Source organism: Thunnus albacares, chromosome 5, assembly GCF_914725855.1.
Source record: "Thunnus albacares chromosome 5, fThuAlb1.1, whole genome shotgun sequence".
Taxonomy (NCBI): Eukaryota; Metazoa; Chordata; class Actinopteri; order Scombriformes; family Scombridae; genus Thunnus; species Thunnus albacares.
Genome location: NC_058110.1, coordinates 9274724 through 9287324, shown reverse-complemented (window position 1 = coordinate 9287324; position 12601 = coordinate 9274724). Strand labels below are relative to the sequence as shown.

General features: G+C 42.3%; 1 protein-coding gene across 4 annotated transcripts in view; it reads left to right on the top strand.

The window, feature by feature from the left end:
• The window catches only part of agrn (agrin), a 256145-nt gene that overhangs the window by 100859 nt on the left and 142685 nt on the right, over positions 1-12601 (top strand). For all 4 annotated transcript variants that reach the window (XM_044351206.1, XM_044351205.1, XM_044351207.1 and 1 more), the window contains one exon: positions 3351-3389. In XM_044351206.1, the coding sequence (XP_044207141.1) occupies positions 3351-3389 (39 nt within the window). The remainder of the gene's footprint in view (positions 1-3350; positions 3390-12601) is intronic.

Sequence of the window (12601 nt, the reverse complement as noted above, 5' to 3'; positions counted from 1 at the left end):
ACCATAGTTTGAGGAATATAAACCTGCCTTCTCAGTCTTAACACAAGAACTTTGCCTACATAACAAAAACAAGGCTCTGACTAAACATTGGATGCCAACTTTCGATATTTCACCTTTAATAGTATATTTTTTTGCACAGTATTGAGATCTGATGCCCTGACAGGTTCAGCCTTAAAAAAAAAAGGCTGCTTTCAGAATGACTGCAGAATGAGCACAACTTAAGTGCTGCCTCACACACACACACACACACACACACACACACACACCTCCAGGGCTTCCCCTCTACCATTTGCCCGGCTGTGTTAACACTAACTTGTTCATTCTCCTCACTCTATCTCACACAAGTCTATTTCTGAGTGCTTTGCCGGTATAGACTGTGTTAAAGGTGAAATTCTTATTCAACGCTCCAAAGTGGGCTATTATTTATGCAAGACTTGTGTCACACAATCACTTGCAGATTCTAATAAGTTAGGAAAGGAAATAAGTTAAATAAGCACAATTAACAGCTGCCAGATTTGCATTAAAGTGGTATTTGAGCAACGCTTTGACTAGAGAGGCTCTGTTAATATTTTTCTTTCATGGTCATTGTTCAATGTCAACCCTCTGTTATCACGCTGTTGACTTTTCAGCCATGTAGCATGCAAAGTCCCCGCAGCCCAGAGGATGCTACTGCATAAGATTCATCTATTTCTCACCTATTTCTGAAACAGCGTCTACCTCTCTGCTAGCTTTCTGTCTTTCATTCATCTTTGTCAGTCTTTCCCTCTCATTCTAATTGCTGGTTGTAGGTGACTGGGCGACGACGGTTCATTTGCAACCTGGTCATGTTATCGAATCAATTTCAGCCAGACAGATTCTATTAGATTTAATACAAACTCAGTTAAAGCGGGCCAATCTTCACCTCTCAGATGACCGAGTGAAAAGAAATGTGCACCGGAGAAATTGATGAAGTGAAAGGGGCTCTATTATGCTGCCAAGAGCCCTCACCATGTGGCCACAAGGACAGCTGGATGGGATTGTGTTAGTGCTGGTAGTGGTGACGTGTGTGTGTGTGTATATGTGTGTGTGTGTACGTGGTGGGAGGAGTGGTGTTAGAGGAGTCATGCAACTTCAGATTTGCAATTTGTGCACATACACACATACAGAAAAACAGTTTGTACCCCCCCCCTCCCCAAAACCCTTCTGCTAGAGCCCACACACAGACACACACACTTTATCATTCTGTATGACTATACATCACCCACACCAAAGAGGAAGGTGACACATACACAGATACATACACACACACACGTCTTCCTGCACATGGCTAAATGTCACAGTCAGACACATATTGATTTGCTGAAGATATAGGGTGAATGATGGCCGTGTTGTGACATTCACACAGGCACAGGAACTCACGCAGGCTTTCCCTTGTGCAAAGGGAGATGGGAAACGCTGATATGTTTATGGAAAGACCTTATCTCGTCCTTTCGTTATGGAAATGGGAAGAAATCGTTTAGCTTCGCCCCGGCGTCTCGGCTCACTTTGTACGTCACCTTCTCCGTCGGGCTCTTTCTTATTTCACCTGGTGCGACAATACGTCTGTATCCGCGGATGTTTGTTTGTATGTGTGTGTGTGTGTGTGTTCAGACGTGCGAGACAGGAAGTGCAGCCTGTGTGGATGTCTGTTTCTGTGTGTGCTCCTTTACACTTTTTAGCAGAACTTCTTCTCTATCTTCCTCATGCCTATTTCTGTTCCCTTCGTTTTATATGTTTTCTCAAAATCCCCCCCCAGATGGAAATCAGTTACCGTCATGTCTGACTGGGAAACAGCTTGAGCAGACACTTCATTATTCACCTCTAGCACCAGCCTCGCCGCTCATCTCCCCTCTCCTCATTTTTTCTCTCTCTCACACACACACACACACAGTCTCTCCGTCTCTCTTTCTCCCCCCCGAAGCCCCGGCTGTTGACAAGCAATTTTAAGTGAGCCTAAATTTAAAACTCAGCTGTGTCTCGGGACGCCGACGGGTATCGTAGAAGTCCTGAGAAAGGCTTCAGCGCAGTGGTTGACGGGGCCCCGGGAAAATGTGTTAGCAGGGTAATTGATGTGATGTGTTTTATCTTCCTCATTATCCCTCACCGTGCGGAGACATCGGAGAGATGACTGGCTGGCTACACTTCCTTTCTGAATATGTGTGTGTTGGTGTGTTTGTTCGGCGCAGGCAGCTCTGACAACTCACCAGGGCTCTGCTTAGTGAGTCAGACAGCCGAGTTGACTGCGAGAGTGCAGATGGTGGTTTGAGTTTGGTTGTACTCTGAACTCCGGTGCCCCGGTACACTGTGGCCGGTGTATCATGATCGTGTTTGAGGAACACCAAGTTTCCGGGGAAATGATAAGAATCATCCATGTAGATCAATATTTGTGATCAGCGAAGGGTATTTTTTGGTGGTTTTGGTGTGTAAGAAATAGATTTAATTAACACAAATTCATGATTTTGCAAAACTTTGTCTTACATTACAACTTTTCTTAACATCATGTCAGTCTTTAGCATAAGTGTGAGAATTTGGTGATTTTGGGTTTTGGGTTTCAGACCATTTATTGGACAATATCATTATTTTCCCATATTTTGTTGACTTCATGCACTTCCACTGCATAAACTGTTACTGATCCTTTTACATTACCTGGTCAAGTTTATCTCCATTTTCTAGAATCCTGGTGTCAAAACTGCAAAAGGCTCTGGTTTCATGACATTCGTCCCCTGAGTGTTACTCCACAGTCAGTCATCTGATACTACAGGTCGTGTTTTATGGTTCCCACAACTCAACAAGCCTTACGTCATCGTCTGCTGGGTGTTGACCAAAAGAGTAGCATGATGTCATTTGATATATTGAGAAAAAAAAAATCCTGATTTATTCTACATATGGTTGCTGGGGGTGGGCTCGTGCATGGGGACCGGGTAAGTTTTCAATGATGTCATCGCTGTTGTGAAATTTCAAATCTTATCTCAAACTTTTCAACCCAAAACAAGAACTGATCCCTTTCCCCCCTGTGTTCTCCATTCTCATGTGCTCTCATAATATCGAAAGTCATGCGGTGTGGTTTGGGATGAGAGGACCATAGAAATGATGAATGACAAAACAATTATGACACTTCTATCACTGAAATGTAGTCCTGTCGATTAGCTCAGCTGGGTTCCTTTGGGGCCAAGTCACTGTATTAGAATGTGTTAGACAGAAAAGCCTATAGACAGAATGTGCCTCTTTTTTTTTTTGTAGCAACTCAATTACCTGGCCTTTACCCCTGGGATGTCTATGAATCTCCCCAAAACTAAAAACCTATTTCTCTCTCTCTCTTTTATCTCTTACAGACAAACCTCCTCACTTCACACTGGCCCAGGCTCCTGATGGTAAGTCCTCTGTGGTTTCTCACTGCTTGCCTTCATTGACCGCTGGTGTTTTTTTTTTTTTTTTGGGGTGGGGGGCAGGGGGGGGGGGGGGGGGGGGGGGGGGGGGGGCCCTGGGAATAATGACCTCGGACAGCAGATCCCTGCCTTTGAAGTGAGCAGCCGTCTGTGCGTTGTGCCAGATTTGACTGCTTGGCTTTTTGTTTCTACACAGTTGGTATGGTAGGCACATGGCCAGGTCTGCTCAGGGCTTTGATGTGAGAAGGATCTTTTGATGACTTGATTTGATCTGCTCCGCACGGCTAGTTGGGCTGATGTTCAATACCTGTTACCACAGCAGCATTCACATCTTTCTGATAGGGTTTAATAGGATAACACCCTGAGTATCCTACATTACTATAGGGTGCTGGGGGTTTGTTGGGCAGGGGCACTTTGTTATCTACGTTCTTGTCCTGTCCCACACGTATAAATCTTTGCACTGTGTGCTGCATTGTTTCAGTTGTTTTCTAGCCCAGTAACACGAGCTGTTAATTAGAAAAGCAACAATTTATTTCTAAAACGGTGGATCTCGGCAAGCTTTAATTGGAGGAAAACAGCTGGTTTTCAAGCTGCTATCATGAATATTTATCAGAGGCAGCACAGTGAGACAGTATTTGATAGACTTTGGTGTTGTATTTTTGTACTGCTCTGACAGACAGTTGGGGATGGACACCTACTAGTTCTGAAGGTATTGTATCATCCTGCTTGTGTGTAGGCTACAAAGCCAGAGGTTTGGAGGGAGAAAACATGAGGAGAAAATGTTTCTAATGATCCCAGCTGATGCTGGGGACAAAAGGCCACAGTGGGGGCTTGCTGAATCTGTTCTTGATAATTGCTCAATCACTCGCCCCATAGGCCAACTTGTTTGGAAAAGCGGTTTGTGAAAGCTGTCAGCTTAAAAAATGTATCAAATTAGAGGTGGTTTTTGATGAATGTGATTGTCTGGCAGAGTCAGGACAATAGGCTGTTCACTGTCAATGTGAAATGGCTGCAGCATTGGGCTTCAACAAATAATTGTAGTTGATTGGAGCATTTCTCAACTTGCCCTCACCTCAACACCTGAGGATTGTATGAGATGTCTGTTTTTCCCCTTTAGTGCCTCATATCACAAAGCACCGAGGAGTGAATTGCAGTCGGCATAGTTTACAGCAGCCATTTGTTTTTTTTAATTAGTGTGAATACTGACAAGCATTCTTCAAAGCTTTATTTATTATTCTTTTTCTTCTGTACGTTTTTTCGATCATTAACTACTTCTGAATACTTTCAGCCACAGACACCATTCAAATATCAAAATGTTCAGCTCTTTAAGGACTTTGTTTGCTATTACTTTTCTTCTTTCTAGCATATTGCAGTGATTTTATAATGGAAAGTCTATGGGAGGAATGTTTGAAAGTTGATATCTCAAAAAACTAAAAGTGCTAAAGTATTCATACTTCATGGACAGGTGTCCCATGTGGAAACACTTAACATATTAAACATGGTACCAATAGCGCCACCATGTGGTCAGTTATTACGTGTTTTACGTTTTGGCTAATAACTTGGTACATACCATATTTAGATGACCCCAAACAAAACTTATGAGTTTGTTTTTGGTCACTTATTGTTTCTAAATTTTTGAGGGTGAGTCCTGATGCATTTAATGGGCCATAACTCCTCAATGCTAAATTTGATTACAACCACATTTGGGAATGTTGTACATACAGCCACACTTGCACAAGTGTGTAAGATTTGATACAATTCTACCCACGGGGAGTGCTGCTGTAATATTTTAACATGATATTTCTGGCATGGCATCAAAAGACCCACCTTGTGGCTATTAGTGAGACGCCACCATACTACTTATTAACTGCCATATCTCCTAAATGTAATATTCCATGGCAACCAAATTAAGCAAAGTTGTACAGATGGGGATGGGGGGAAAGTCTGTAGCATTTTCAGCAATGCTTTGCTATTTGTCTCAGCTGTCAGCATTCATATGCATTTTCCACAGGAAATGCATTTTCTAGTGACAGATGAAATTGTATTTGACAAATGATTATATCGCACGGAGTGGTCTCTATTTGTCTGTTTTTGAAGCAAATATTGCCATAAAATTTGGCTTTCCACTGGGAGAATGAAAAACAGTATGCAGGCAGTGAAGCAGCCCATTTCTGTCTTCCATTGAATTTTCCTCTACAAAAGAAATAACACCCTGCTTATCGATTGAGCCACTCATTTCCCATGTATTAAAGTTTTTGCTGTCTGAGGGGCACAGTTTGTTTCTGCACTAGTCAACCGTTTAAAAGCTGCTTCTAGCCCTTAATTACATTTCCAATAGTTCTGTGGGCTTTCCATCAGCAGCCTATGCTTTTTTTAATATGCCAAGCAAAACAAAAAGCAAAGTCTCCAATCAGTGGAGTAAGCCTGTCCTGTGGGACACAGTTTCTCTGGGTCATTTAACGCTGGAGAGATTAGTGAGACAATTAGAGTTGGCCCAAATACGACAGTCGGCCACTTTTTGTAGGTTTTAGTAGTGGTTCTGGTGGGAGGGGTGATTTAGAAGATGCTTTAGACCAGGGGGCTAATATAGCTCCGCCATTAGTCAAATCTGCTCCATAGAGCACAGGGCCTGTTCTACTGAACTTGTCCTCAACGCCAAGGACGCTCCACTCCCTGGTACTTAATTACAGAAAATCTTAGACAAGCAGGGTGCGATTTGCCGGGTGGGATGATGGAGATTCCCCCCCCTCTGGTCTTTATATCCCTGCTTCTGCTGAGTTATTTTTATCCAAAAAATGTATAGAAATTTTTTATCTCGCTCATAGTTATTCATGTTTCTTCACCCATATAACCATATAAAATATCTAAAATAAAAATAGGCTTTGTTAATAGGCTGTTGCAAACGACAATAAAATCAGAAATGGGCTTTCACTGTGAGCGCTCGCACTTGTGTGACAATAGAGATGACACCGCATCAAGGCGACATGATGACTCAGTAAATGGACCAGGGGTTGCCTCTTTCTCTGCTCGGAGATTTGCAGAGATGTGGGTAAAAGAGAGGCCACATGCTGCGGATGACCCCTTCACAGGAAAGAACAGAAAGAAGACAGAAGCCCGTCATCAAAGCAGACTGCTTTCTTAGTCTGACAAGTAGGCATGTACTGTTGCCTATTTATTTTTATGACATGCTGTGATTATTTTCTATTCAATATTGAAGTTTGCTGCAAACTGCATAAAGAGCTGAAGTAAACAGTGACTTGCAAGAATTACATAAAGAATTTTGGCAAGTCTGGCCGAGTGGCGCTACTGTGGCGCTATCCACGGTACTGAAGGTACTGTTGGTGGATTTAATTCTAGCATGTTAAATTAGCATTTAACCTTTTGTTTTGTTATATGTGATCACATCTCCAATGTGTCCGGATGAGGAAAGGACCAGGCATGAACTTGACATCACATCACCGAGAGTGAAAATATCGCACTACTTGATGAATTACAAAATAAATAAAAAAAGTAAAACGGATTAAAATATTTAATATCTGCAAATGCAGTGGTCAAGTTCAAATTTCATAATTGTTTTATTAAAGTTCATAATTATTTCATAAATGCTACTGTAACAGCTGCAACTAATAGCCTAATAGGCTCCATACTCTATATAGGCCCACTGTGGTTCTGATTTATTTTCATGAATAAAAACCTTTGCAAAAACATCCCCCCTCTGATTTTCTCACAAATCGTACCCTGCAGACAACATACCAAGGAGTCTGCATTTTTAAACATCCCAGTTTGTCTCTGAACTACCGTTGATGAGGCGTCCTTATTAGCGTGAGGAGATTTGCAAAAGTGAAGGAAATTGTTCTGCAAATTAGAGTGAGAGAATCTTGGGTCTCGCTGGGGAAAAATGCAGGTTTGGCACAACATAGCAAAGCTCTTAGATGATATTTATGGTTTGCGCCACCCGCAAATAGCTGACGAGTCCTCCCAAATGAATAGCCTATAATCACCAGTCAAAAAAAGTGAGAAAAGTCACAAAGCAGCCTTTAATTAGGCTCTTTCTTGGAAAGCGCAAAGCAGCAGTTGCTTGGCTCAGGCCACACTCATTATTGCCTGTCGTCTCCTGATAATAAGACAGTTGTTGCATTTGCGTTCGGCCAAAGCCAGAAAGCTCAGAGAATTTGCAGTTTGAGGGATTAGTATTGGACTTTTTGTAAAGGGGGTTGACTCTGAGAAATGCTTGATGAAGGAAGCTCTTGGCCCCCAGTTTGCCGCATCCGAAGAAACATAGAATAAATTTGTCACTTATTAAAGGCATAGGAAGTAGGGCAGTAGTTATATTAGATAGGATCTCTGTAAGTACTTTTTTTTTTTAAAAGAGATTGAGGAAGGATTATTAATTCTGTGTCCATTGATGCCAAATGTAGCTGAAACTGAACAAGCACAAAGAATAGGTCGACCTCTTGCATTCTGTCTCAAGGTCTTCAGGCTGAGCGGAGAATCAAATGAAGATGGTTCCCCGGAGGCTTCCTTCATTTCAATCTATTTCAACCCTAGGTGACTAAACACTGCCCAAACAAGATTCAAAATAGGCTAGAGACTCGAAAGAAAGGCAGCGTAATGGAAAATCAGCCTCAGACAGTTTGTGGGTCTCCTGTGACTGTACCCGTCTCCAACACAACCTGCCTGGCAGCGGTCCATTCGCCTTGAATCCTTCAATTTCACATTTGTCACTGACAGTGTTCCCCAGAGGATGCTCCTAACTGACAGACAAAATAAACTCCTGGACTGAAATGTGATTTGATCTAAGACAGTGGGATGCCTGGAAAAAAAAAAAAAAAAAGTGCCAGTGGGCTCACTTACGCTTTGAGAACACTACCTCGTCCTAAAGAATTGACATAACTCTTTGTCGGCTTCTGGGAGAATACAGTAACTAAGCACTCTACACCCATTACCCCCTCAGATGGGGTGGGGTGGGTGGGGGGGGGAACACACTCGTGCATACACACACAACGCTCCTATAATTTATTCTGCCTGAGCCTTTCCCTGTGTTCTTGACAGTAAGTCTGACTGGGAGAGAGGCAGAATTAATTATGACTCCTCGGCCTATCTTAATTAAATCTTTTCACATCATAGATTTCACACAACAGAGGCAAAATATCTACCTCATCCTTTAGCCGGGGTGGGGGTACTGGCTGAGAATGTCTCACATCAAGATATCAAAGGTACACTGTAAAGTTGCCTCTCCAGGATTAGGATTTCACAGAAGAGTTGTCATGTCCGGCTTTTAACAGAAAGCAGCTTGTTAGGCCACTGTTGTGGAGGCTGGTGAGGAAAAGCAGAAGGGGGAGAGCGGACAGCCTTGGCTTTATCAAGGGAAAGTTTGTTGCCCTCTGAAAGTACACAGAGCTTTCAAATTGCAACAGCTGAACTCTGTATCCTCACCTTGGTCAGGGTAGCCTGTTTCATTTCATCTATGTGGACTCAGCAGATGCTTACGTGAACGTCCGAAGAGGTCGTTTAAGTCGTTTTTTTTTTTCATAAACAAATGTGAAAGTCAAGCGTATTAGCAAAGTCCCCGTCAACCTCCAGATCTCACCATTTGTCTTTGGCAAAGCCAGCGGGAGAGTGGGAACACTCGGGCCTCGCCTCACCTCAGCTTACCCAGTATTGATCTGCCAAGATAGGTTAGAAACAGTCGCCCAAAGAGGGGAAAAACAAAAATATTATCCAGAAAGGAGAGAGCTGTGTGGGCTGGCTGGAAAGAGCAGCACTATTTGCGTTTGATTTCCTATGACACAGAGTAATTGTTGACACAGTTAGTAATGCAGGTTTGCTTTGATATGTCCCTGGGCTGTGGAGAAACCCCCCGACGGTTGTTGTTGCAGGTTATTCCAGGACCTCGGACCTTGTAAGGATCAGCGAGATCTTTGATGTGGATGGGCAGCATGCTGAGCTATCAGCGGCTGTGATCTGGAAGCAGCCAGCCAGCATGCCTGATAGCCATGTCTGATTTGTTGGCATTAAGCCTCTCTGTTTTATAGAATCCATAAAGAGGTGTGATCTCTGATCTGGAGTAATGCGATCCTAATATCAACTTCGGTTCAGCTTTTTAAACTTCCTCTATTTGCCAGATATATGTAAAAAAAAAAAGCCGACCACAAATCACATGCAGAGCAACAGATTTTCAGTATGTGTTTTTTTTTTGGTACGGCTCATATTTCACTTCATGCATATAATAATACGTTTACTGGGGGGTTGTCCTGGTAACCAGATGTGCAACCAGTTGTGGACCAGTCTATGGAGTCCCAGTAGGGCTAAATACTTCCCATCCTGGTAAACAGTCTATTCATAATTCACTGCTCGTACGGCTGCTCCATCTGCAACGAGTAGGAAATCTCACCTACCCTGTAACACACACACACACACACACACACACACACACACACCGGGTAGCGCTTTGCCAACATGCTTTGTCGTCATCCCCTTTCATTTGACTTCTAGACCTGGAAGTCCTGACGTCAAGCAGAATCTGTGAGTCGAATATACATTATGTGTTTCGCTCCACTGGACACAATTACAAAACACTGACACATGGCCCAGCAGCATGTCAGCGACACCATTTACGCCTCGCTACTTTCTTTTTCACAATACACACACACACACACACACACACACACCACGTACAAAAAGGAGGATTTCATCGAGTCGTGCTTTGGTTTGTGTATGTGTGTGTGCGTAGCATGCTGATCGCTGCCCCTCTCACTGAGCCTTAATAAGATTTATGATAGCAGAGAGCGAGACAGAGGGCAGGAGAGATTGAGATAAAGAGTGAAACAAAGAGGATGAGACTTTAAATCACTATCATTTGAATGTTTCTGTTCCCACAGTGTAAAGAAACACATAGGAATACAGATTATATATATATACACGCTGCAGCTCGGGGAGCGTAGGGAGACGATATTTTGTATACTACAGTGTGACACAGAGGCAGCCAGGGGCATACTGGAGGTTGAAGACACATTATGTTGTTTACTCACTTGTCTAAAGTCTAAAATAGCATTAATGCGTGTCCATGGGGGCGACTAGCAGAGTATATGTAAGTTCTGCTGATTTTGGGATTTCTAGTTTTGCCCTCCGATGGTTAATGACCTGCTTGTGTGAGAGCATAGCAGCTAAGCTTCTGAAGCATCATCCCCCCCCCTCCCACCCCTGTTGTGCGAGGCAGGAATCAGAAGGAATGATCCCCCCCTATGAGCAGCATTGACTTTTGATTATTCCATGGAGCGTACACACGGAGCAGACGAGACTCTTCAGATATGCACTTCTCTGTGCAAATGTTTGTGTAGTTTTATAAAGCGGTCGACTGTTTGAATTGGACCTTGAGTCTTTTTTTTTTTTTTTTTTAGTCATCTGCCAACTCAAGACCGTGTAACATTTCCGTAAGTCTCATTTAATGATATGATATATTGGTTAAGTCTACGTCAATGTCTGAATAAACACATATTGGATGTATTAAATCTGCTTCCTGCACCACCTTCTTAAAATAGCGATGTAATAAATGTAATATTTAATGCACAAAGAAGAAACATCTGTTTAATAAGAGATTGTAGAAACAAACCACTGTGAATGATCCAGAGCTACAATGATTAGTTGATTAGTTGCTCGACAGAAAATGAATCACCATCTATTTTGATAATTGATTAATCAGTTTTGAGACTTTTTTTTTTTTTTCTTTTTGCAACTTATTGTTTATTGAGTACAACTTTTTCTCCGTACATTCCAGATATTACATCATTTTTTTCCCCTCTCTCTCAACAATCTTCCCCTAACTGCACCAACATATTGCACTCATTTGTCAAATCGTTATTCAGTTTAGTTTAGTTTAGTTTATTAGGATCCCCATTAGCCATTACACATAGGCAACAGCTACTCTTCCTGGGTTCTGTGTTTCACTCGAGTGACGTCCGTCCAGAACAAAAACGCTAAAATCCTCTTGTTCCAGCTTCTCATTTAATATTATCTGGTTTCTTTACTCCTCTATGACAGTAAACTGAATATCTTTAGGTTGTGGACTGTTGGTCAGGACAAAACAAGACATTTTAAGTTGCCTCTTAGGCTTTAGGAGACATTTTTCACCGTTTTCTGACATTTTATAAACCGAACAACCGATCGATTAATAGAAGATAGAAAAGAGAGAGTAATCCACAGATTGATCAATAACGAAAATAATCATGAATTTGCAGCCGTGGAATGATCCAGCGATAACTTGCAAGAGAGAAAATGTTCTACTTTATCTCATGTGGTGTCTGTGCTGTGTGTAATAGGCAGTAGATCTCAATAGTCATGTCTAGTAAACGGTGAAAATTTACCAGAAGGTGCTTACACAACTCTTAACGGGGTGACTGAAGCTGCTGTGACACTCGATAGCCCTGATATAGAGACGCATGTGATTCTTTACATACTACTCTGGGCGTACATGTTCCACACATGTGCAGTTGGCGTGCTTGCTTGTGGACACGCACAGTCCACAGAGTCATAAATTTTGAGCTGACTGAAAATAAATTTACATCACACGGACCCTTGTGACTACGTGGATAATATATAATATATAATTTGGGCTTAAGTGGTCAGCATTTAAAGCAGGGAAGATAACCAGTCATTCAATTTAAAAATAACATCCATCAGTGAGGCAGCCAGTGTACGAACGGAGAGAGCTCTCCTCTTTTATTTTCTTTTTATTTTCCAACTAACCAGCGTTCTCTAGCTGCAACTGTCTGTCTATCTGTCTGAAAAGGAGAGTTTACATGATGTTTTGTGCACTTGGGGTAAAATGAGGGCAATTAATTCCCCCCCACCCCCCCACCCCCAAAGCTGGCTTTGTGTATATTGTTTCATTCACTTCCCGGGCATTTAACTCATCACTACACATTACATCGCCCTCAGTCTTTTAGCCATACACCTCGGGAGTGTGTGTACGAGAGGAGAACAAACAGAGAGTGTGTTTAGTATTCCGACAACCTCGCCCGCCTGCCCGCTCGCTCATTTCCATAATGAGAGAGAGAGAGAGAGAGAGAAGGAGAGAAATAGAAATAGACAGAAGAATGCAGGAGGACAATTTGAACAATTTAGCTGATGTGTTTATTTTTTTTTTTTTTGAGCATGTGAGCCTCAATGTGTGTGTGTGTGTGTAGTTCGGTAATTTG